Source organism: Plodia interpunctella, chromosome 28 (assembly GCF_027563975.2).
Source record: "Plodia interpunctella isolate USDA-ARS_2022_Savannah chromosome 28, ilPloInte3.2, whole genome shotgun sequence".
NCBI classification, from domain to species: Eukaryota; Metazoa; Arthropoda; class Insecta; order Lepidoptera; family Pyralidae; genus Plodia; species Plodia interpunctella.
In genome coordinates this window covers 871,131-898,611 of record NC_071321.1, presented here as the reverse complement: position 1 = coordinate 898,611, position 27,481 = coordinate 871,131, and the positions used below count along the sequence as shown (strand labels likewise).

Sequence of the window (27,481 nt, the reverse complement as noted above, 5' to 3'; positions counted from 1 at the left end):
CGTGCCGTGTTCAACAATATAAAAGTATCTACTTATAATAATTTGGCGAGCTTTTTTTTTTAATTTCACGATATTTCGGAATCTATTAATCCAATTTATGTGCTGTAAAGGACAAAATTTATCTTCTTGAAATTCTCTTGATGATGATTTATCTCAATTATCTATATTGAGATTATTTATCTCAATACTTACTCGATACTACTAATCATAAGGATTAATATGCTTGTGTATATAATTATAAAAATAGTTGTATATATAATTGTAAAAATGCACATTTTAATTATTTACAATATTTTTTTACATATAAAGTGCCTTATAGATAATTATAAAATATAGATAATATTGTGTCGCGGACTTTTTTATGGATCTATTAAAAACCTATATTTTTGTAGTACATTGTGTGCCAGCGCACGAACGTAAAGATTTTCGTTAGCGCTTTTTTTCTGATTTCTTTATAAATGTTGATGAATCTGGCTGAATATTACTTTATTTCAAAACAAAAATACCTATAGCAATCTCGGATAATGTAGCTTTCTAATGGTGAAATAATTTTTAAAATCGGTTTGGTAGCTTCGGAGATTACCCGCCACAAACATACAAACTCACAAGTTTACCTCTTTATAATATTAGTATGGATTTGTGAGAGAGACACCATAGCGTGATTTACAGATTTAAAAGTTTTAGTGGCGCCATCTAGTGATTTATTTCGGAAATACAATATATATATATATATATATTTGTCTGAGCGAAACCATAGCGCGTTTTAAAGGTCTTGGTGGCGCCATCAATCATCTTTATGTTCAAAACTAAAATATGACAAAATTAAATTGTAAATTGATACCTTCCAATTATATCTATATCAGACTTTCATCGATAAAAAAATGTTTGTATTCTGTTTAGACCTTTCTACAAAATTTTAAAGTAAATCAGCTCCAAGGATTGTTATTTTAATATTCCTACGGGACCCTCATTTCCCGGGATGAAATGTCTGTTTATTAGATGTTAACCCGGGATTCCGAGGAATTTTTGATTCATAATTAGTTTTTCAATTATCCTAGAGGAACCTGACCATTTACCGGGATGAAATGTATCTAATTTTCCTACAGGACCCTCCTCATTTTCCGGAATGAAATGTCTATAAGATGTTAACCCGGGATTCCGAGGAATTTTTGATTCATAATTAGTTTTTCAATTATCCTACGGGAACCTGACCATTTACCGGGATGAAATGTATCTAAGATGTTAACCCGGTATATAATGTACCTACATACCAAATTACAAGCAAATCGGTCCAGTAGATTTCGAGTGATGCGCGTCCAGACAGACAGACAGTCAAAAATTACCAAAACTATATTTTCGTCATCTATATCAGTTACTAAGTATATTCCATGAAGAATTTTAAAAATATATCCAATGTACAAATTTGGCCTTTCTTCAATTTTATTATATGTATTGATATATTAGTTAGTTAAGTTTTAGATAAAATTAAAATTGATAAATATAGGCGAGTGTACGGGTCAGCTTATAAGGATAGCTATGCAAAAAAAAAAACTCAATTTATATACGTAACAACTTTATTATACACAATATCAAAAATCAGTCTAGAAACTTGTACAAAGATATTATTATCTAAATTTAGAAATAGTTTTGATTTTTTTATTTCTTCACCATTTAAAGCCGCACCAGCGTCACCATCACATTTTTATTAATTTATTTTTATTTCTAAGCGAAAAAAATTTTGACTAATGATTATACAAAATAAAAATATATTATAAAGTATTTATATTTTTCTATTACGCAATGTACAAAATCCGTTTAGTTAATTGTGACCACATTGTATAATACTTTCTAATATAATTAATTCCTTATGTGGTGTGGTATAATTTGGCAATATATATTTTTTATTTTTTTCGCTAAGAATTAAAATAAATTTATGAAAACGCGATGGCGCTAGTGTGCAAGAAGATAGGGACAAACTTGAAATTATACTTTTCAAGCGACGTTGGTTACTAAAACGCCTACGATCGTAAGTTCTCAGGTTCGAATCCATATTCCACATGAGTATATAAAAAAATATTTAGAGTTAAACAATATGAAAACGCGATGGCGCTAGTGTGCAAGAAGATAGGGACAAACTTGAAATTATAATTTCCAAGCGACGTTGGTTACTAAAACGCCTACGATCGTAAGTTCTCAGGTTCGAATCCATATTCCACATGAGTATATAAAAAAATATTTAGAGTTAAACAATACTGATTTAAAAAAACACACAGTTTAGTTTCAAAAATCACAATCTGGACGCACAAGCATACGACCCGCGTTATTAGAGTTTAGACAGTGCTCAAAACAATTACCCTGTACTTCGTATCTTGCCCACCTTTTGGCAAGCGGTTACCGTAGCCTAAATAAGTGTTATAAGCTTTAGAAATTGATGTTCTGCCCTTGCTGAGCACCAAACTGGTACTGTTCTGTGGTTTCAGTGGGCTGAGCTATATTCTCGTCCTGTTCAGCGAAATACGTATCCAGTATGTGAAGACTTTTCTTGTACACCTGAAAATTGAGTTTTTTACTTGTAGATTATATTCTTGCACTCATATTGTTGCGTGTGGTTCCCGCCACACCACATAGAATTCACTGCCATGCCCCGAATGCAACCGGGGACATGCGGAGATGCATGCGTTGCATGCGATGCATGGAGATTGGGTTGCATGCGGGACATTTTTTTATATATTAGGGGCAAAAAATCACACAGATTGAGCTAGCCCCAAAGTAAGTTCGAGGGTGTTATGGGATACTGACTCAACGATACTATATTTTATAACATATACAGAGAAACATACAAGACCCGGGCCAATCAGAAAAAGATCTTTTTCCATCATGACCCGACCGCGAGTTTACTACTGCGCCACCGAGGTCGTCTAATCTATGACGCCGCGCAGCTCGGGATCAGCGAAAATCTCGACCGGCCGCCTGCATGACCCCAACCCTCCTTGGGTTGATGTTGTTGCCTTATTTTTCAATTCTAAAGGTTTACGCGCACGGGATTTGCGGAGTCACAGCTCCGAAAGCTAGGGAACATGCGAAGTTGAGATGGTTAATTCACCTGTTCGTTTTCGTGTTGCTGCAGAGCCTCGATCTGGTCCAGGGCACCGATCTCCTCCAGTCTCAGGCACAATGCTTCAGCTGAACCCATTTTGGTCGCCGCCTGTGAAACGATAGTATTAAATCTATGTACACTTCAAATTGGTAAACAGATTCTGTGTATTTGCATTATATATATATATATATATTTTATATTTGACAATGTAAAATAATAATAAAATGTCATAATAGCAAAATGTAGGCACAGTATAAGCGCCTGGCGCACCTGCAGCAGCGCCAGCAGCCCGTCCAGCACCACGAGCGCCGCGCGCGCGTCCGCGGCCGCCAGCAGCGCGCAGTACGCGCGCAGCGTCTGCGTCGCGCCCAGCGCCAGCGTCGCCAGCTGGCTGCAGCTCCCGCCCAGGCACAGGTTCGTTATCGCCCACGCGGCCTCCTTCTGACATCTGTGCCCCGAAACAGGAAAATATACTAACACTAGCTTTTGCCCACAACTTCGTATGTGAGTAAAAATCTGTTCAGGAAATCCCTTCATAGTGCTCTCCCCTACACCTTTTCTTTATATTTCAGCTTTCTTGTATTTGTAAAACATAATTACCCCAAAATCACAATCCACTCACTTGACGTCCTCAACATTAGCAATTAGATCGTTATGTCAATTTGAGATTATCAATTTTGTCATTTTGAGCGTCACCGATGCTTGTCATTTTCTAGTAATTTGTCACTTTGACAAGTCACGAATTTGTTTGTGTATTAAATAATGATTATGATTTAATTTGTTTCAATGAAACTAACCTAAACCTAAACGTTTTCGACGCGGAATTGTTTGATGAGCGGTATGTTTCTCTTATAGAGAAAATCAAGAAACTTGACCCTAATAAGGGTGCTGGACCTGACGCAATCGCCTCTAGATTTATTAAAAACTGTGCCGACGAATTAAGCATACCAATAGAAATTTTATTTTATAGATCATTAAAAGCCGGCCGTTTTCCAGTTTACTGGAAATCTAGTTATATAGTACCTATTTTTAAGTCTGGTGACAAAATAAATGTCGTCATTATCGTCTCTTGTCTATCTTTTCTTAATTACGTCATTCCAAACAACAAATATCGAAATTCCAGCATGGTGTTGTTCCTGGTCGATCCACTGATACCAATTTATTGGTTTATAAATCTTATATCTGTCATGCCTTTGATAAGCGATTTCAAGTAGACTCAATATATACAGACTTTTCGAAGGCATTTGATAAGGTAAATAATTCTCTGTTGATCAATAAACTGTCTAATTACGGAGTTCATGGTTCACTTCTGTGGTGGATTGATTCATACATCTTCAACCGTACTCAAATGGTAGCGGTCAGGGGTTATTTGTAAAGTCCTATAAGAGTTTCATCGGGCGTACCTCAGGGCTCTATTCTCGGTCCATTGCTTTTTATAATCTTTATAAATTATTTGATTGATGTAATAGATAGAAATTGTCTATTGTATGCAGATGATTTAAAAATATTCCGCTCCATTACTAATAGTGATGATTGTGATAAATCACAATCAGACATTGTTATGGTTCATAGATGGTGTGTTTCTCTGTATGTTCCTAAATATTAATAAATGCTTTGTAATCTCATTCTGCTCGAAAGAACCAAAATTTAGATTCAACTACAGTATCAATTGTCAAAATTTGGAGCGTAATAATGTAGCTAAGGACTTGGGTGTAATGTTTGATTTCCAGCTATCTTTTGGTCCTCATTTCAGTTAATTGATTAGCAAATGCAATCGACTTAATGACTTTATACTTCGCATATCGAAGCAATTTAGGAATCCCAGTATCGCGACTTATCTATTTATAGCCATAGTGCGTCCCATAGTTGAATATGGTTCCATAATTTGGTCGCCGTATTATAAACAAGCACCAACAGCCTGGTGAAGACCGTAGCTGCTAGGCTGGACATGGACTGCGCTCTCATGCAGCACTGGACTCGCTTCCACCTAGCTAAGGACACCAAGTGCTCTCGTAATTTTAATATAGATGTACTAACATAGTTTGCAAGACACTCTGTTACTAACACTATATAGGTTTTTAAACCTGAAATAAATGATTTTTATTTTATTTTATAAAGTCCACCAAGATAATATTGAGCGTATCCAAAAGCGATATTTAACTGCCATTTGTCGTAGAAAAGGGCTTAGAAGGGAGGGGGAGGGACTCTTACGAAGCTAAGCTACTTTACTTTAAAATTTCTTCGCCAATCTCTCGTAGACATAGAAGTGAACATATATTTTTAAAAAAAATTATACATTTTAATATTGACTGTCCAGAACTCTTGACACAAATAAATCTTAACACGAATTATCAATCTTCCAACTTTCGTAGTTTTGTTATCCAGAAATAATATCTCCTTCAACAATGCGCAGTCAGTAATGTGTAGATGTTACAAATAAAACGAATGGCCTAGATATCTTCGGCGAAAGCATCAGACAATTCCGAAATTCTATAATTAAGTTGTTCCACTAGAATTTGCTTTACAATTGTTTTATCTTCTCCTAATACTCTGTACAAGCTGCTGTTCTGTACAACTTACTTCTTTTATTAGTTATGTGTGTTTATCTGAGTACGTTCTGTTAATGGCTCATTTTAGATGATCGTGTTTGTGTACACTAAATTTGGGCACTTTACTTGTTCAGTAATGTATAACGCTGAAGTATAAAAACGCAAAATTGTAATTTGTCTGTATGTGTATCTTAATAAATAAATAAAAAAGATAAATACTATTTAACAAATTAATTTCATAATTTTTGTCATTTTGAGAGCAAAAACCACTCACTTGACATCCTCGACACTGAGCACATGCAACAGATGCGTCAGCACGTCAGCGTCCAGCGCCCTCTGTATCTGGTGGTGTGTGCCGGCCAGGATGTTGGACGCGGCCCACGCCGCCTCCTTCATCAGCGAGGGTTTCCCGCAACGCAGCAGTACGACTAAGTGCTCTAGACAGCCGGCGTTTAGACAACGGTCTGTCTGGAGATAGAATAAATACAGTAAATTAATTTTTGACGACCTCTGTGGCGCAGTGGTAAAGTGCATGTCGAGTCATGATGGAAAATGATCTTCTGATTGGCCAGGGTATATATATATATATATATATATATATATATATATATATATATATATATATATATATATACACTTTTTCGTTCGTCGAGTTAGTACCCGATAACACCCGATCTCGAACTTACTCCTCCGGGACCCCTCCTACTAGCTGTTGCCCGCGACTTCACCTGCGTAAATTTTCCAAGGAACAGTTATTTTTCTGGGATTAAAGGTACCCTATGTCCTTCTCCAACTTCCCTTTAAACTATCCATCTCCACCCTTTAAATATGTATGCAAATTTTCAAGAAGATTGGTCGAGCAGATAGAGCGTGAAGCGGTAACCAACAAATAAACAAACTTTCTAATTTATAATCTTAGTTAGAATAGAATAAAACAAAGTCCTCTGTCGCGTCTGTCTGTTGGTTAAGTATTTCAATGACTAAATAAATTTACCTGTTCGTCAGATCCGGTTAACATATTGCCAACGGCCCTCAATGCTGGGGTTTTAACAGCGGGTGCCTTGTGTTGTAATAGAGCAATCACGCGTCTCAATAGCGAAGTGGTTGTTTGTACCTCTTCGATCCTTTCATTCGGACCATCTGTTAAATATGACAGGGCCCAGCAGGCGTCCGCTGTGGAAAAATATAAAGAATTATATGAATAAATACTTACTAAATGTGTTAATCACATATATTGGGACAAATCACACAGATCGAGCTAGCCCCAAAATAAATTCGAGACTTGTGTTATGGGATACTAACTCAACGATACTATATTTTATAACAAATACAATAGATAAACATCCAAGACCTGGGTCAATCAGAAAAATATTGTTCCATGTTGAGCTGACCGGGGATTGAACCCAAGACCTGGAGGTCTTGGGTTATGGTGGTAATACTACAATGGATTGTAAGTATTGGGCCACAAAGTTCGTCTGCATGCAGATATCATATGAAGTACCAGTACAGTGCCTTTTGTAGATTTTTTTATTAGGAATTTTCAAGTTAAATGGTGTTGTTTTTTAGCATTTTTAAATGGATGCAACAGCCTGTGAAAGAATTGGAAAGCGTATCTTGTACTCCGACGCTTAACAGCTAAGGAAGAAACAAGGAAAACGCACAGAGAAATAGACACTGTAAGAGTATGAAAAAGAACTTACCCAAAACATCTTGGTCTGTGACTTCTAGTAGCTCAGAGATGTAAGGTAAAGCGGGAGCCACCAGTTCGAATTTGACCAGAGGATTTTTATTCCTGCAACATTAGTTAAAAACATTAACATCATAACCCTTTCTTTTCGCAGTCGGGTAAGAATGTAAGACTAGTACTGCCATCACTGGCAGCGATGTTAATTAAAAACTCAAATGAATACCAGCGGACCTAATTCTGGACCTTGAGGGACACCAATTCTGATATTTCGATTTTACCAAAGTTTCCACTTTTTCTTGTATTTTGTTCGCTGTGTAAACACAGTAACAGTAGTTATAGCTTCCAAAGGTCTTAAAATGAGAATTATTGAAAAAACATTAGACTCATATATAAATTTATATGATGCGAACTATATCGAAAGCCTTCGTAAAATTTGAAAAATTGGGAATACACCAAAATTTGATACCTGCAAAGGTTGCTGTAAGTCCACACAGCAGTCCTCAGTTGAGTTAAAGGTGTATTGGTAGTTAGCAAAGGCAATAGTGCTGGTAGGGCTCCGCCCTGCAACACAGCGTCCCTGGTAGCGGCACCGTCCCCCGCGATATTGCCGAGCGCCCAGGCGCTTTGTTCCCCCACGACTCCGCCCCGGGATAAAAGGTACACCAGTTTAGGGATTGCTCCGCCCTGGGAAAGGCAGGTTCTTGTGAAAATATGACTCGCAGATAAACAGATTTTCGCAAACACATAAATTAGACTGAAAAAATGTTATGTAGATGTTAAAGACAAATAATATCTTGAATACAAATTCATGTACAAAATGAGTATATGAAGTTTCCTTAAGTGTAAGGTAAAGCGGTTTACACATGTTTTGAAAAGCTGTTGATCAAATCTAAATAAAATATGAAATAAAACAATATTTACTTCAACAACCGCCATTGTGTGATCATGCGTTCCTGACGCAATGTTGGTGAGGGCCCAAGCAGCTTCAAATTGAAGGTCGCCGCTGAAAAAATTATGTTAACGCAGATCATAAGTTATATACATAAAGAAGTCCCACTAATACTATAAATGCGAAAGTTTGTGAGGACGCATGTGTGTGCCAAATTTCATAACAATCCGTCCAGTAGATTTTGTGTGAAAGAGTTCAAATTCAAATTCAAATTCAAATCATTTATTCAGAAATTAGATCTTCACAGGCACTTTTTCTCGTCAATCTTTATATTTATAGTTATTTGTCACAAGCTACAAACTACTGGCATTTCGGAACGACCACTGCTGAGAAGAAATGCCGAAAGAAACTCATTTGAACAGTGTTGGTCCCTATCATGCCAGATCGGCTTACCATTATTGTTTTCATATCCAGAGTAACAAATATACATGATGGAGTCAATGATAAAGGAAAATAATAAAAAATTTATATTAAACATATATTTTAAATGACAATTTTCATATCAAAGGTCTCTTATAGCTACGAGGTAAGTTTCCTTCTAACGCACCCGAAAGGAAACGAATCTGCGCAAAATCTACTGGACGAATTGTTATGAAATTTGGGATATGGGTAGAATATAATCTGGAATAACGCATAGGGTACTTTTTATTCCGAAATTTCCACGGGAGCGAAGCCTCGGGGCGCAGCCAGTTTAACAAAGCTATAAACTACTAGCATTTAATAAGAAATGTGGAAAGAATCTGATTTGAAGTGCTATCATGTATCTGATGTGTGTCATGCCCCGGAAGGGCTCACCATTATTGTACATAATTTGTTTTCATGTCAGTTCCTCACCAGTCTTCGCGATCTAGAGCATCGACCAAAGGTTTGATGACTCCAGCGGACACCATAACTGAGATAGGCGGGTTTTGTTCCCGGGACAGCATGCGGCGCGCCGACCGTGCCGATATGGTTTGCGTTGATACGTCGGCTGATCTCAGACCTGGCAATTATGGCAGTATTATAATAATGAAGCGAAGTTAGAACAATAAGATAAATATATATGGGCAAAATCACACTGAGTTAGCCCCAAAGTAAGTTCGAGACTTGTGTGATACTAACACAAAGATACTATATTTTTTAACATAAAGTATCCATACTTCCATACTAATGTTATAAAGAGATAAGATTTATATTTTTGTTTGTAATTAAAACTCAAAAATTACTGGGCCGATTTAGATGCAATTTGACACAGAGGTAAACGAAACCTTCAGGCGTAACAAAGTACTTGTTTCAAATTATGGTTTTACCCAAGTGAAGCCGGGACGTGCTGCTAGTAACATACATTTATAGATAGATATATCCAACAACCAGTTCAATCTGAAAAAGGTTATTCCATATTGACCTGATCCCAGGCTCGGAGATCGAGCCCGGGATCAGGTGGGACCAACAGCGTAGCAGTCCAGCATGATCAGCGATGATCAGAGATGAGCATCAGAAATTAAAACTTCACAGGCACTTCATTTCACATCATATTCTAAGAGCTACAAACTACTAGCATTTCAGAACCACAACCGAGAAGACCACTCACCTTGCACAATCTCAGCGGGAGTCAACACATTCTCCTCCGTTTTCTCATCTCGAGCTTCCGGCGACAATGCTCTCCTTTTCAGCAGTTGCTCATCACGAGCTTGCTTGCGGAGTGCAACACTCACTTCAGCTCGCTTGCGACGGAGGTCCTGGACGTTTGAACACATATGTATGGTTGCTTTCATTGCTACACTCTTATTCATAAAATGGTTACAGCTCGCTTTAAGATAAACTCTGTTATACATAAGAATTTCTAGGTGGGTGAATTTCACGACAGTTTGAACACTGAGTGTAGCTTTCATTAGTGTTACATATTTAAAGAATATATATGTGACCTCGATATGACGACCTCGGTGGCGCAGTGGTAAGGTTCTTGCCACTGAACCGAGAGGTCCCGGGTTCGATCCCCGGTCGGGTCATTAATGAAAATGATCTTTTTCTGATTGACTCGGGTCTTGGATGTTTATCTATTTATGTATTTGTTATAAAATATAGTATCGTTGAGTTAGTATCCCAAAACACAAGTCTCGAACTTACTTTGGGGCTAGCTCAATCTGGGTGATTTGTCGCAATATATTATTATTAAATATTATTATTATACATTTGCAAAATTAACATTGTACCAGTAATTCTTTATAAAATAGGATAATTAAATTGATTACTGTGTATGGTACAATTTAACACTAATGACAACCTGCTGGCTGAGTTTTAAACGCTCGTGAAAATCGCCCAGGTAGGCAGAGAATACGAAATAGCAAAATATTTCAAAGAATGTGTAAAGCTTGAGTAACTCAAGGTAGGTCACATAATATGAAACAATAAATAATTATAAGCTCCATCAACATATCATACAAGGTCTGTGTACAAACAAGGTACACGCCAGAAGAAGGCCTGAACAAAGAATTTCATTGCTAAACCTACTGCCATGGTACAACAGGGCGTTTTAAAACCTGCGCGACTGCGCGTCATTGTTATCTTTCAACTTTTAACAAAGACATGAATCAGTTTTGCTATTTTACTTTTAAATGGTCAATGTCAATGAAAATTAACGTTCACTCTACAACCATAAAGAAATTATGCAAAGTGGAAAAGAAAAGTAGAAAAGCTGACCCTAGACTTGTGGACTCGGGTGACGATATTAATCGTAACATTGGGATATAAGATATATGTATAACATTTAGGGTGAAGGTTTCTGTTGGCATGTTCAGATCTGGCTTTCCGGCTATGAGAAGAAATGTCATGTGATATCGGAGGTGAAAGTTATTTCCCAACAGAAAACATTTTTTTTTATTTTTGTACTACTTGTTTAGCCCTGGGAGTTTGTGATGTTTCAATTTGTTCGCTGTTAAATAAGTAATCATTCAGCAAAGTAGCAGAAAGAGTAACAAGTAAGTTATGGCAAATTTTTCTATTAACATTGTAAACTTTTAGTTTCATACCATATAGTGAACAGACCAGGTTGGACAAAATTCCACCATTTAATGAAAAATTCTTTTAATTGTTCTAAAACAAAAACATAGCTTTAAAATAAGAACATTTTGTTCGAATAAGTAATTATAACAAAAAAAATTAGGAATTTTAATAAGTTTTTTTAAAAGAAAAAGAAGGTGGAATAAAAATATTTTTTGTATAACTGAATAAAATCGGCCAAATTGTTGTTTGAAATAGTAAATAATGATATTTGTTACGTGTTTGTTGAAATAGTTACGGTTATTATAGAAAAGACTTCAAGAAAAGCAAATTCAAAGTGGATTACTTACGGTTGTTCCTTGCCCAACATTTTTGTACGACGACAGTCTGGATGTGCGCGTATTGTCTGCCATTTTAAATAAATAAGTTAAATATTTAAAAATAATACACAAAACGTGACCAGCACGAAATTTGTAGAAAGAATTAAATTAATTTATTTCGTCCGAAGACTTCGAATTGAACTTCAAGTCCTCAACGGGTGGAGAATGACAGCCGGAAACGATGAATGACGGAAACACGTTTGTAAAGTATTGCCAACGTAAAAAAGATAATGTCATAATTCAGATTTCATTTCATGGGCTCATTCTATAATAAATATAATAATATATTACCTACTATATTACAACCAAAAATAAAAGTATAAATATGTAATTTGTTTATTAAGAAAATCCATGGAAATAGTAATCCAATGGAACAACAAAAAAATCTTGTCAAAATCAGCTGTTTTTTGCTAAAAACAAAAAAATAGAGACGCAACTTAACCAATATTACAATAGATTTTAATAATATATCGATACCTTTTGTTTATTTCCATAATCGTTTTATTTCTTTATTTTCACCTTTTTCGTAGATCGTTTTTAAAAAAAATCGCAAGATAGATTAGGTAGCTTTTCACTATCTAGTGCTTATCAAGCGATAAGATTAAATTATTATGAAAATATACCTCCAATAACATATTTTACTTAACATTTGTATGAATGAGTTTAGTATATATTTTTAAATAAAACAATAAAAATAACTAAGTACCCATTTTTATTACTAAGTACACTGTCAAATTAAAACAGAAGCACGTTTTTATCTCTTGCAGGATATACAGGGTGAAGAGTAGTAAAACTTGAAAGCCACTTTTAGCCGAATTATGGATTTATTGTTATATGGAATACTATTAAATGAAAAGTAATTTCTAATTAAAAATTGAGCCAAGTTCACTAATTTGAAAGCAATCGAACCTAATGTCAACAATTTGAAATGTACTTTTTTCATTAGCTTGGATTTAAAGCAGATCAGGTAATAATGCACTAACTTCATTATTAATCAAACTGCATTGCGACTACAGACATCGAATTAATGCAGTCGAGATGAACATCTGAAAAAAGTACTGAATAAAATAAGAAGAAGTAGGAGGCGTCCCAACGACAGATATTGAGTGGTGGGACGGGCCTAACATGCGCAAAGACGTATTACACAAAAATAATGTTACATTATACTATAATTAACCTATGCCACGACCGACACTTTCCTATGACGAACAAGAGTACGAAACGATCGTAAATTGGCGTTATTAAAACAAGTTTACTGAGCATCATGAACGTGTAATTACGCAAAACGTTACGCCGCTGGGCGTGACATCACAAATCAGTCCGGTCGGGTTGAAGACAACACGTCTATTTTCCATCCTTGTCTACATTTGATGAAAGAAAGGGAGGGCTGTAGCTGGCAGGCCGGCGTTGATCGTATTCTGTCGAGGGTGTCGCCATTTTCGTTTTGACGAATATTGACAGCAGGGCAGACAGACAGCGGCGCGGTAGACGACGCAGCGTCTGCGAGACTATTTTTATTTTGATTGTGATTCATTTAACGAGCATACATCGCTAGTTTATCCTCTGTTTATCAGTTTGTTGCCGAAATACTATTTACTAAACTTTAGTCAGTGAAATACAAAAGATAACTTCGGGAATTGCCGATTTTTGGTGCTAACCTCTTCCTTTTTTTATTAGTGTTTTTGAGAGACTGCAATCTGACTGTGATCGATATGTGCAAGATGTACTTCAGATGACTCTGCAACATTATTCAACCTCGAGTTGTTTTCATCTGGTAAGTGGCGAATTATATAGATAAGTGGTTACTATTATGATCTTAATTGTTGCAAGTATTAATAGCTTACATACTATAATTTCATTTTAGTTGTAAATCACTAAATTTGGTCTCAGCGTGTTAGTTAACGTCTAAAAATCTAAGTAATCTTTTGTTGCGGTAGCTCCAGTTTGTTTACGAACTGTCACGGGCAGTATACGGCCTAAGATATATTGCCTGGGTTGGCGACTATGCGTGGGCCAAATGCGCCATGAAAATTGAACCTTACTTCCCTGATTTAAGATCCAAATTTGTTGGTACTCGTTGCGATAACGGCCCGTGGAATTAATTTATCACACGCCGCGCTTGACAAGTTGAAAACATAAATTCGACCTTGATGCTCCACGTGGTTTTAAGTTATTACGATTTCTAACTTCTGACTTTGTATTTGAATCGATTATCGATTATTATTTTCGACTTTTTTTGTCACAGCAAAATGGGTCTTTGTTTTGCTTTTGCGGCGGGTGTCAGCATTGGATAACTGTCATAAATGTCATAAAGTTTGTTTAAAAGTTTTGATTTGGTATAAAAAAATTGTGCAAAGACAAAATTTTTTGACAATAAGTTTTGAAGTATTTAAAACCAAAAGTGAGAACATTTTATTTATTACCCGTAGCGCATCTGGTATTTGCTCCTGTTTCAATTTCAGGATAAAAAGTACCCTATATGTGTTATTTTAGGTTACAGACAATAAACCATATATTTATTTGATCTAAATAAATTTAGTAGATTTTGTGCAATCAAATAACATCCCCAAACAAGTATGTGCCTGGAAAATATTACTTATTTTTTTAAATGTAAATTATTTCAACATTTTTTTCCAACATTTTGTAAATAATCTTTATTTTTTCAAACTTTTTGTAAAGAATCTTTTGGGATACAATTGCATCCAATTTTTTCCGTTGTAATAAATAGTATTAGTAAGGTATTATGATAAGTTTGTAAAAAACTGATTCTCCTGCCTTCTAGGCACATTTGGTAATAGAATCTATACTTTTATCAGAGGTATAATTATATATTTATAGGCGGTAGAGGTATAATTATATATTTATACTCATTTCAGTATACCCATAGCCCATTGTTTTGTCTTTACTTTATAACTGTTGCTGTGTTACATTTTTATCCCTTACGTGGGTGACAGACATAAGAGTTTAGCTTTATGGAGCTTTAGAGAGCCATATTTTGCTTTACATTGGGCTTATTGTTGGAAGGGATATTCAATAGTGATAGGTTGCTATCCCATTGCTTATTAGAGGGATCTCCATTTTTTAGCGCTTTCCCTTGATTGACTTTTACAATCTGCATGGGAGGAGAAACAGCTGGCACATTCTATGTTGTTATTTCAACCACAGACCAGCATGAAAGGTTCTCTAAGACACTGAACATATTGTTATTTATATAATCATAATGTTTTCTGATTTTGAAGTAATTGGGTGCCATCTCTAAAGGTAGAAATGGAATTCTTATAAGATCACTTTGTAGTCTGTTCATTAAGACCCTTATTCTCTAGAACGTATAGAGTCATTCAATTGAAATTTATGTCAAACTAGCGACCTGTCCTAGCTTCTCTCCGGTAACACATAATAAACTATAGACCTAAAACTTCCTCTTGAATCACTCTATCTGTTTAAATACCCACATCAAAATCTGTTGAGTAGTTTTTAAGATCTAATCATATATAGGGACAGACAGTCGGTAGAAGTGGCTTTTTTTATACTATGTAGTGATACTGAAGTAGAAGAAAGGAGATTAATAAAACTCCTGACTCTGAAATTGCTGGCATCCTCTTATCTGCTAGAAGAGAGCTGACAAAAGTTTGTGATGTGTGTATGTTTGTTTACTCTTTCACACAAAATTGACGGATTGTTATGAAATTTGGTACATATAACCTGTATATGTGTTATTACATAGGCTAATTTTTATCCCCACGAAATTCCTACGGGAGCGAAGCCCTGGGGCGCAGCTAGTATAGAGATAAATAAATGGAACACTCAACGACCCACACAAAGCACTATAATCTTTTATCTGATCTCGGGTTCCGTGGCGTCACAACCCCAGGAAAATTACGGGTATAGAGATCGAAAGTAAGCCAATAAATAGACGTAATAAATTTCGAAACGTATCTACTCATTTAAATTCCACTTTCTAATGTAATGGCGGATTCATCACCTGATAATTGGCGATTTAAACTCGTATATTATTATAATTAAGTGCCCACTTAATGCTAGAGGTTTCACAGGTCAGGGACCTAATATTTTTTGGGGTTCCTTTGCAAAATAACAAATCAACACTATGTAGTATAAAACAAATAATATATTAGGACAAATCACACAGACTGAGCTAGCCCCAAAGTAAGTTCGAGACTTGTGTTATGGGATACTAACTCAAGGATACTATATTTTATAACAAATACAATAGATAAACATCCAAGACCCGGGTCAATCAGAAAAATATCATTTTCCATCCTGACCTGACCGGGGATCGAACCCGGGACCTCTCGGTTTAGAGGCAAGCACTTTACCACTGCGCCACCGAGGTCCGAACCGAACCGAGAGGTTCCGGATTCAATCCCCGACCGGGTCATGATGGAAAATGATTGTATGTTTATATAAATATGTATTTATATCACCTAGTTCCCGGAAACCGTTTTTTTGTGGAGTTAACTGGTAACATATGTTGTCGGAGACCCGTTAATTCTACCTGTACCTTTGCAGAATCTAAGTAACTGCCCTGGTGTTATATGTTTGTGATCGTCCTTTGGTAAAATATGAGCCCAAGATCTCTCTTCAGGCTGCAGTATGCTGCAGGGCACTCTGCTACCAGGTGAAGGTTGGTTTCCTGTTCTTAATTGAAGCTTGAACTTCTTTTTCAGTCGAATTAGCAAACTAGACCTGAATAGAAATGGCAAAAAAACCGTTCAAATTGCAACTTGCAACGTTATAAGTGTTGCTAGCTTAAATTATTTGGAATAAAATTTTGCCACGGCCAGCGCATTGTTTGTACCTTTCATAGCTTGAATTAAAGAATAAGGAATTATAAAGGGAACTTATTGATAATTAGTGGACTAGGTGCTAAAAACTTCCGCAACACACATAAGTACACTGATGTTATGGAATAAGCTTCCTGCCATGGTTTTCCCTAGAGATTAAAATACAGTTAGTTTTTCAATTATCTTCATAGTCGTATTCCTCATAGCTGAGGGAGGGTCGTGGTCATAACGTGAAATGAAACACACATAACGAATTCCTTTGCACTATTAATGGAGTGGTTTGCCATTGCCTTCTCCATTAAGTTGATAATCAACCAGATTGCAGGTTTCCCCACGATGTTTTCCTTCACCGGAAGCAAGTGGTCGATGAAAACTACTACACATGAGTCTGATTTGTATACAAACTCATATGGCACGAGTAAGATTCGAACCTGGGACCTTTCGGTTCACAGGCGGGCGTCTTTACCATTACATTACACCACCATTACACCAGCGCTTTAGTTTTTGAGTAAAGGGCGTGAAAGAGAAAAATTCTGAGAATTTAGGCTATAGGCTGCTTCGGAGTACAAAACTAGGAGTAATAATTTAAATAATCTCTCTTTAAAGCGTTATTCCGGCGTCTTCAGCCGTTGAGCATCGCTGTATAGGGTCTGCTTTCCTACAGTTTCGTCTCCACTTCACAAGGTCGCTGGCATCCCTAGTTGTCAGACCATTGTCACGAATATCATCAAGCTTGACGACATCAAGCCAGCATTTTTTGAGTTTCCCCCTTCTGCTACGGCCAGGCGGGAGCGGGATATCGAGAGATCTGTTATCTACGTCAAAACACAAAAATACCTCCGCGCATTTGGACTGAGCGAGCGAAACGAGCGAGGATACACCTCGCTTTGGGACAAAAATATTTTTTCTATCTATGTATGTCTATGTTTGCAACGCGATAACTTTCAAACAGTCCGATTTTGATGAAATTTAAAAAGTATGTAGGATATGCCAATAGAATTTTTAAGTTCGTGCGACATCAAAATCGGTTCAGTCGTTTTTGAAATATTCACAATTTTGTAAAAAAATTATTGTGTTCGCGATGTCTAAGTTCGCGGCGAACAACTTGTTTAAATCAATTTACAAAGTGTTCACGTCACGAACACTAATATTATTAGTCAATAAATCAAGCGACTCTCACCCATAACTTTTGCTTTAACGTTATTAAAGTCTGTCCATAAGTCTAGTGCCCAATTATACGCTAGCCACGGCGTCACTTGTCTGTAATGGCGTCGACTCCCGCCTTTTTCGCTGTCACAGCGGTTTTTTCGCGGGAAAAGCGGAGAGAAAGCCTCGACTTTTGCTAACCGCTCGGAAAATTTTTGGTAATATTTTTTGGCATTCTTCGTGGTTATGGTTGCAAATTCGTAATTTGAAATTTTCTCTTTCGAATCTTGCCGGAAATATTAGATAAGTTTTTTTTTTAAAGTCTAGTTTGTGCTGAGCTGAAAAGGCGTATGGTAATTTTTCTTTGACAGTTGAAAGATATGTTCAGAAAGAAATGTGGGTGTAGCCTTGATATAGGTCTTGAAGTCTAAACCTAACCCTAACTACTCCACTTACAAGCTATACTCGTGTAAATTTAATAGCAGAATGCAGTGATAAATATGAGGAATGAAAATAATGTAGGAAGAAAGCGATAGACACTGAATTATTAGAATTATGAAGAGAAAAATGAAGATTTATGTATAAATCCGCCACGGAAATAAGTTTTTAGGTCGCATCTAGGTCATTCATTTGTTTCCGAAACAAACAAAAATACAATACTTAGTGATAGGACGTAAAGGATAGTGATAGAACAAATAAGTTTCAACAGATTGCCCTTTTAGGATTTTCAAAAATTCAGTAAAATATTTTATGAATCTTAAAATGTACCGATAAACAGACATTACATATGTACAAATATAACTAAAGCGAGATTTTAAGATGAAATTTTAATAAATCGTGACCGAAACAAATGAAACCCGATGTTATTAACGGTTAATTTGCAATTCTTGTTCCCACTTCCCGACCTTATGAGATAACGCGCCGCATAGGGGAAGGTGTTGATTGGGGACGTTTTCCTTTTGTGATTGTCGCCATCTTATTACGGTGGGCATATAAGCCACGAATCTGTAATATCGTATAGAGATTGTCTAACAGATGAGAAAAGTAAGTTATGTACATAAACAAGTCCTATTATGTAAACAATATTAAGTCATTTCATATTTTAATGTATATTTCTGTAGAATCATAATTTAAAATAGACATTTTAGGAAATGAAACACAAAAACCGTTGATGACTCGGTACCACATGATTTCTTGCAAAGCTTTAGATTGCGAACCACGTAAAACAAAGGACGATAGCTAAAGGAGTTTGAATTAAAGTTCAGAACAAAGGCTGAAGGCAAGAGTTCCGCACATTTTGTGCATTATTTATCAGGCTGTTTCTCTTTGGATGCATATTGTTTGATCGTATGAGAAAAATGAAAGGCAAAAATAAAACCACTGGGAGTTTTAAATATTTTAAAATGATATAAGTAGTTCCGTTCTAAAAGTTATATTTAAATAACACTATACAATAATTTGTAAATATATAATGTATACTCATATATAGGTTCATTTTCAAGAAGATTTTCGGCCGTATATTGTGTGTATTTTGCCTATAGGTAAGTCACGATTGACCGACTCCCAAACACCGGAAGCAACCCTCCGTTTCGAATTCAAATTTGAAATTGGATCGAGATGCTGACGTCGAGAGGGTGATGCTTTGTTTGTGAATATTTCCTTTTTCCAGCAACCGTAGATTAGGTGGCCTGTGTCAACTTTTGTTTTTCTTTCGAGACGTTGGAAACAAAGAATATACCATAGACAGTTAATTAAAACTTTACTTTTTCAACTTTTGCCATGATGAAAAAATAGACTGGTATTTTTTATACAACGCTTAATATTTAAAGGACAATAATGACAGAGCTATAATTTAAAACGCAGATGGTTAAAGGTGCACCAAACCGCATCCAGGTGATAAAGGTCTTAAATACCGGTATTAAAAAAACAATTATGTGAATGAGTATATTAAATAATTGGCCATATCGTCCATCATCCATATTTAGTATATCTAGATTCAAATCTAACGTTAAATTTATTACGTTATCATCATATTACCTATTAACTCTATTTTTATTTTGTAAAAAATAGCGATAAGATTAGGATAGATATAAACTGACACTATATATTATTATTATGAACTAAACGAAATACCCTTTTTGGGTTGTTGTGTTGATAAAAATATTTCGGAGTGAAATTATAATCTTTGATTGAAAATCGCATAAAAAAATGTCGCGCCTATTGAATAATTTTTATTAATATTTACGAACGATAAAGATGAATGAAATCTTTGTACCTAGGTACTAATTTCGCGCTAGGACAGCCAACATTACAAAAAAATTCTTCGCGCAATTAAAATTTTTCATACGATTTTCGAATGTATTTTTTTATAATGTTCTACAATTAATTATATGATGAATATAAAGTCATATTAGAATAAAATATCTTTCTTACATGAACTTCGAACCCTCAACATATGGTAAATATTCGTTAAATAATTGAGAGGGATAGTATTAGAAAACAAATTCGTGTTGCGTATTGGCGGGAAAGGGTGCGTAGGGATGGGGAACAGTCGATTAATATTGTCGATAACGTGAATCGAGGAATATTTACATTTACATTTTCATAACTCATATAGCAATTATATGATATTAATTGCTAACGCGTTTAACTTAGTGTTTTGGAGTTTAAAAGCATAAAGAAAATGTACTTAGGTAAACATTTACGAATCACAATTAATAATAAATGTTCACTAAAAGGAGTTTGTTATAAAAATTATCTACCAGATGCAGTATATCTAATACAAAAAGCGGGTAATACTAATAGCGGACAATTACCTACCAAAATATTACTTTAAATGGACATTATAACTCAAGAGCCGTATTAAATTGTAAAATGTACGCCAAATGACAAGGAATTACTGTGGCTGGTCTAAATTAACATAATTTGTTTGCTGTTCGAATCGAAAAGAAGAAAAAGAAATTTTAAAATGCAATTCTAAAACAAGCGCCACATAATACCAAATAATGTTATAAATGCGAAAGTGAGTTGTTTTTTTTTGTTATCTCTTTAAGCATTATGTATTAGACCGATTGTCTTGAAATTTGGTACACGGGTAGAAAATAACCTTTTATCCCGAAATTCCCACGGGAGCGAAGCCTAGTTATAAATATTCACTAAAACGGTGTCCATGGTCTCCGGTATTGGCTTACAACCAGTTGACACACTCGTGTTTTTTTTCCATTTATGCTATAACAATAACAAATTTTGAGAGATAAAAAAACATCGATAAAAAGCGTTACATCCCTAGCATTTCCATGTAGTCCGCATAAAAATAACATTTGCACTTCTGCCGAACATATGTGCTCAAATATTGAGTTGCGTGGCGCGCCCGGCCCGACATACATATTTGTAGTAAACATCGATATAAGTGCCTACTCAAAATGGAATTTTCTATACAACACAGAATCGAAATAGTTTGTGGGCATTATCGATTGTAGGCATCGATATGATACTCCAAGATGGAATAGTATATTAATAATCTGTGAAAACTGTACAGGTTTCCTCGATTCTTTTACGACGACCTCGGTGGCGAAGTGGTAAAGTGCTTGCCTCTGAACCGAGAGGTCCCGGGTTCGATCCCCGGTCGGGTCATGATGGAAAATGATCTTTTTCTGATTGGCCCGGGTCTTGGATGTTTATCTATATATGTATTTGTTATAAAATATAGTATCGTTGAGTTAGTATCCCGTAACACAAGTCTCGAACTTACTTTGGGGCTAGCTCAATCGGTGTGATTTGTCCTAATAGATTTATTTATTTATTTATTTATTTATACAGTTCAGTTTACATAAACTGTTCGAAATGCGCAGACGAAAGGGGTTTGAAGATTTTACTATGGAGCGTGGCATACCTACTGCCGCCATTTTGATTTTTTTTCAAAATCATAGATGGTCACAAAATATGTTATTAAGTTGAAAAATATATCCAGATACAATGCAACATACATATTTGTTCTAAAAGTTTTTTTTTTTAACATCTTGATTCATCAGAACACATACCCTTGCTTATGGATGTCACGTGAACAACTTTGACTGTTATTATCTCAGAAACCTGACACTTTACGAGGGTCATTGTTTTAATATTTTTTGTTGGTATTAATGTCAGCTATCGATTTATATACGTTTCATGGCTGGCGCCGATTTTGAAAAAAAATCAAAATGGCGGCAGTAGGTATGCCACAAATCTTCAAACCCTTTTGGAATTTACTTAAATGGCGGGAAGAATTGTACAAAACAAATTTTATACTTGACAATTAGAATAACAACGAAGATTAAACTACATGAACTTGTTTCTGTTATAATACTGATTAAAAGTTGTTGTTTGTTTTCAATGTGCAATTTTATGTTTTGAAGAATCTTTAGGTAACCTACATTATGATGGCAATTATTTAGTTAATTTAGAAAATGAAGCAATGATTATTGTGTGGTGTTGAAACCTACCTAAGTATGCGGTAATGGAAAAAAAAAGTTTTGTCATTTTGACAGGTGTACAACGAAGGTATCATTTATGACATAAAGTATTAACCTTATGAGGTACGGGAATTAAAAAAATAACAAAATCAACAAGTAAAAAAATGAATTATAAACATGCTTATGTCATTTACACTACAGACTTGGCTTATGCCTTCTTCTTCAGTGGATATTAGCCACTATTATAGGTATATATAGATATTCAATACAAAAGACTTGGCTGTATGGGCTAGTACCGTTTGCCTCCTCAATAAAACGAGGGAATAAACAAAAAAAAATGTCATATCATGTCAACCTGCGTTACATACCTATGTTCACAAAATAAATGAATTTGAAATTTGAAATTTGCTTTTAAACATAAAATTCCTTATGTCCCGAAATATACATATGTGTAGATGTTGGGACTATTGTGTGATCCTAACTAAACTCCTTTAGCAATGGTTCAAACAAAACCAGTTGAAACTTAACATGCTAGCGCTAATCAACAAACATTAAGACGGCTGGTGGTCCAAGTCATGAACGTGTTCAGTTTTTATTATGTTCAGTAATTTACTACGGACAAACGTACAAAGAAATAGGCTAATAACAAAAAGTTAATAAATAATAAGTACATACAATTATAAAATTGTGAGTTATTTTTGGAGTTTATATGGAATTTGGTCGAGGATACCAGCCAGGAAGGGACCTTCCCATGCTTATTGTTACGTCCTAAAATATATCTAATTGACAGACGTAGTTCACAAACTCGTAGTAGTCTAAACAAGATAATGAGAAAAGCAAGAAAATTTCTGACATAATAATTTGGAAATATTTGATTTTATAGATCGCTAAAGTTTATCTGTGAAGATTTGGAACATGGCGCTGAAGTCATAGATTGATTGGATACAGACTGACAAGGTATAATAACAATGTGTAGTTACTTTACGTTACATAGTTACTTATAGACCACCAAGTCTCTGGTGTTGCAGACGACCGGTCAATAGGCTGTGATAATCACTTTCCATCTGTTCGGCCGCACTGTCTGTTAGATTATTTCGTGTAAGAATGATCAATCAATAAATTAATTTAAGCACTTTGTTCTTGTCGGTGGAGCATTTTCCATCTAATTCTGTCCTCAGCCACCGATTTCACCTCCCTATACGACACGATCTCTGTCTTCTCTTTTATTTCATCTAAGTGTAAGAATGATATCTAGGTTTAAATATTTTTCCAACTTTAACTACGCCACACTGAAAAGGAACTCAATAAAAATATTATTCTATCAGAATCTGTGATGATTTGAGCGCGGTGTGGGCTGACTGAGTCACACTCGTATTGAAAAAGTTCCAGTACTACTAGACTAAATAATTATACTACTACGAGTATAGTCGGTTTTTCTGTCAAATAATCATACGTGAGCGATTCGTATTTTTCATTAATAATTCTGTCGCTTTCGCTTATAACCAAATCCGCTTTCGCTCACAACGTAGACCGACCAATTACAGACCCCCCGAGCTAGCCATTACGTTCACTTAGTAGTCGAAAATAGAAGTTAAAAGGTGAAAAATATGTAATTGTGCTAAACAATATGTTTGTTCTCAACCTGTGTTTATTAATGGCTGCCGATTTTTAAACGAGGAAGCACGAAGACTATGTACATTCTGTCTTAGTTGATGCTAAATGTGCCGTGTGGTTTTCGTCCTGGAATAATTCACTCCAGAGGGATATAAAATCTTGACAGCTACGAGTCAACATTGACGATCTCGGTGGCGCAGTGGTAAAGTTCTTGCCACTGAACACAGAGGTCCCGGGTTCGATCCCCGGTCGGCTCATGATGGAAAGTGATCTTTTTCTGATTGATCCGGGTCTTGGATATTTATCTATATATGTATTTGTTATAAAATATAGTATCGTTGAGTTAGTATCCCATAACACAAGTCTCGAACTTACTTTGGAGCTAGCTCGATCTGTGTGATTTGTCCTAATTTATTTATATTTGTTTATAACATGGCATTCTCAAGATTTCAAGCAGCCACGAAGTCACAGGCGATTGTTCAAATAGTTCAAATTTATTTTAATTCGGACTCCGGGCTACAAGCGTCACAGCCGCAAATACACAGCCGCAAACTTACGAGGATGTGATAAATTAACGCTTCGCAAAATAATGTGAAATTTAAATCAAGTTGACATACTCATCAACTCATACAATAATATACTCATACATAAGCAAGTCCACATGTCCTCTACACTACATACAATGGAACGAGGTGCCAAATCTCATATCCTACCCTAAAACCCAGGTTTTATCCATACATTTATCATCCATAGACAAACGTGTAGAACAAACCACAGACAATATTTGTATCACGCACGGTCTGACTGTTCTGTTATAGGCAATTTATGCAAAACGTTTTGATTTGTACGCGGGCACGTACCTACAGTACGTTTTATTACTATCTACAATATGTGTTATGTGAAAGCATAGATAATATAGATTATCTTCTAACTCTGAGCCATGGAATTAGTAGGTACTTTGTACGAAGTACTTACTAAATCTCTCATGCTCTGAGCCCCATTCGATAGACCAAGAAAACTAAACTAAGACATTAATATCATACGAATTCAAATTAAAAATTCTTTATTCAATTTAGGATGATATATGTATATCATCCTAAATTGAATAAAGAATTTTTGACGTCAAAAATCACTTAAACTAAGACTACTGCCAGCTTCCAAAGCGCAGGTGAAGAAGAAGCGGCGCAACAAACTTCACCGCAGCCTTTTCTCCAAAGGCGTCACTGAAATGATTAGTGTAATCAAATGAGATAGGATTTGGCTGATGTCATACAAAAGTGCTAGATTAGGCCGGGCACGTAATGAGGGACAACAGATATTAACGCTGTCTCGTTTCTCTCTCTTATCAATTCGCCATTTTCCTGGTTTTTCAGACGTTAAGCGTCGGAGCCCAGGGTCCAATTACCTACATATTCGTCTCCACGTCGCACGGTCGTCGGCATCGCTAGTTGTCAGACCATTGTCACGCATATCATCCTTGACGACATCAAGGCAAGCACTTCTTGGGTTTGCCTTCTGTCAGGGACGACTAATAGTCTAAGACTATGGAGATCATGACATACTGTCATGCACACTCAAATGGTCAAACCAGTGGCGGAGTGGCGGCGAAAAAATTATACATAAATTTATATTTAAAAAATGGTAAGCCCTTCTGGCATAATAGGGACCAACACTGAATGAGTTTCTTTCGGCATTTCTTCTCAGCAGTGGTCGTTCCGAATTGTAGCTTTGGTAAATATCATTTAATTTAGAATAAGACGTGAAAAAGTGCCTGTGAAGGCCTAATTTCTGAATAAATGATTTGATTTTGATTTTGTGCCGGGCGGGAGCGGCATAGCCAGAAAAATTGCTAAATTACCCATAATCTACTGGTATTTAACGAAATTACCTATATATAATAACCTACGTAAACTTGTGTAGAATATAACAAATATTACTTGAGATTTATTCTGAAATTTGTGACGTGTGGTTAAGCTCTAGAAGACCATTCATAATATATACTTATATTATGAAGTGCCGCTGTGGAGTGGGCTTATTCCGTGAAAGTCAAACGAGACGATTAGGGGATACATAGCCCAGGTAGTTGAGAGGCAACAATAGAGTTACAATTTAAGATTGACTTGCGACATACAAGTACATAGAAAAAAATATTTAGTAAAAAAAAATCTTGCCTAAAGCAAAATCATCAATTTACCCTCTAATTTCATACGATTTTTCGACATGGCAACACAGTTTGGTGAAATTGAACTAATTGGGCGCGCGTTCAAGTGTTCGTACGTGTCTTTTTTGACAGAAACAAAAGATTTCCACTTTAATTGGAGCATTGGAGAAGTACTTACTTAGAATCAATTGCTTCAAAAATGTTCTTTGATCATTCTCAACATTGTTAGGTTATAGGTATTTTTGACATAATTTATTTCAATACCAGCTGCGTCCCGGGACTTCGCTTCTGTTGAAATTTCGGGATGAAAGCCCTCTCCAATTTTCGCATGTTCCTTGTGACATTCGGAGTTGAAACGCCGCGAAGGCGTCAGCGTAAAAATAACCTTAAAATTTTGAAGATTCAGCTGTTATTTTATTACCTGCCGCCTGCCTTGGCTAGGTGTCCCTTAGTCGCCTCGTACGACAACCACGGGAAGATATGGAGGTCCTATTCTAAGGATTCTAACTCCACACGTTCCAATGTTATTAAAAATCTTATTGTAAAGAATTAAAATCAATATTGTAGGTATTAAAAATACATATGATCCAAAAAATTTAATTTAGAAAGAAAAGTAGTACTTAAAAAAAGTTAAAATTAAAGTACTAAGTAAGAACCCATCTCAGTTTCTTATAAACAGTGGTGGTCCCATCTGCTTGCTGCATAATTCAGTTGCACTCCAGACTAGAAATGTCTATTTTCCGCGGAATCTCCCAATCAGGGAGTGCAAGTGTCGATATTTTTTAATTTATTTATTAAGAAAAACTTTATTAAATAAATATAAACATATTTGAACAAATCACACAGATTGAGCTAGCCCCAAAGTAAGTTCGCGACTTGTATTATGGTATACTAACTCAACGATACTATATTTTATAACGAATACATATATAGATAAACATCCAAGACCCGGGCCAATCAGAAAAAGATCATGTTCCATCATGAGCCGACCGGGGATCGAACCAGGGACCACTCGGTTCAGTGACAAGTTAACATAGTAAATTGGATGATGGTTCATGGCACTCGACGCGTGATGTGAGCTAATTTCGATTGTCTGACGATAGAACTTTCGATTGTGAATATCATAAGGAAAAAGTGTTACCATCGATTTTTTTTTACGAATATGAACTTTTTTCTATTGGACGAGAATTGGGACCCTGTTCGATTTCACTTATGAAAAACGAGATTTTTTGGCCAATTTTATATACATATAATGGTACGGAACCCTTAGCTACTTTAGCTTAAACTATGTTTTATCATTTTTGTGTATGTATTTAATCTTAGTTTCTTTAGGTGTTTTCATATTATAAAAATAAATTTATGACAATCTGGCCAAAAATAAATCACTTAAAAATAAAAATTATACTTACTATCGACATCGTTGCCAACACTAGCAACCCAGCGCAAACGTTAAGTTGGCCATTCGAATGCCGACTGCGTTCGATCGGGCCGCGAATTTTGAATATTTACAAAACACACGTACCATAGACACAGCCGCTGAAAAGTTTTGGCGGGATTTATTGAAATGACATTTGTTTTTGGCAACAAAATGGCAGTTCGTTAAATAATGCTGTTGGAAACTATTTTTCAGTGAAGAATTTATATTTTAGTGCCTGCGTTGATGTTG

At 35.7% G+C, this 27,481-nt stretch overlaps 2 protein-coding genes across 2 annotated transcripts in view; one reads left to right on the top strand and one right to left on the bottom strand.

Annotated features, from left to right (window-relative positions):
• Nucleotides 1–1,556: 1,556 nt before the first annotated feature.
• On the bottom strand, nt 1,557–11,821 carry LOC128681729 (importin subunit alpha-5-like). Its single transcript, XM_053765860.2, has 11 exons — nt 11,612–11,821; nt 9,853–10,000; nt 9,117–9,264; nt 8,255–8,336; nt 7,800–8,017; nt 7,347–7,438; nt 6,641–6,819; nt 5,921–6,114; nt 3,368–3,545; nt 3,104–3,205; nt 1,557–2,550 (listed from the first exon to the last, which is right to left on the bottom strand). The coding sequence occupies exons 1-11, from the start codon at nt 11,672–11,674 to the stop codon at nt 2,422–2,424; spliced, it is 1,533 nt and encodes a 510-aa protein (XP_053621835.1). The 5' UTR covers nt 11,675–11,821; the 3' UTR covers nt 1,557–2,421.
• Nucleotides 11,822–13,079: 1,258 nt separating this feature from the next.
• The window catches only part of LOC128681734 (homeobox protein PKNOX2-like), a 36,269-nt gene continuing 21,867 nt past the window's right edge, over nt 13,080–27,481 (top strand). The window contains exon 1 of the mRNA XM_053765865.1: nt 13,080–13,415. The gene's annotated coding sequence lies outside the window, so the exon portion shown is untranslated. The remainder of the gene's footprint in view (nt 13,416–27,481) is intronic.

Excerpts from the sequence above, each read along its gene's own strand:
- LOC128681729 (XM_053765860.2), bottom strand. The coding sequence starts at position 11,674 with ATGGCAGACAATACGCGCACATCCAGACTGTCGTCGTACAAAAATGTT. Across the intron at positions 9,265-9,852 it reads TCCCGCTGAGATTGTGCAAG|GTCTGAGATCAGCCGACGTA; the intron begins GTGAGTGGTCTT and ends CATAATTGCCAG. Across the intron at positions 3,546-5,920 it reads CTCAGTGTCGAGGATGTCAA|ATGTCAGAAGGAGGCCGCGT; the intron begins GTGAGTGGTTTT and ends TTCGGGGCACAG.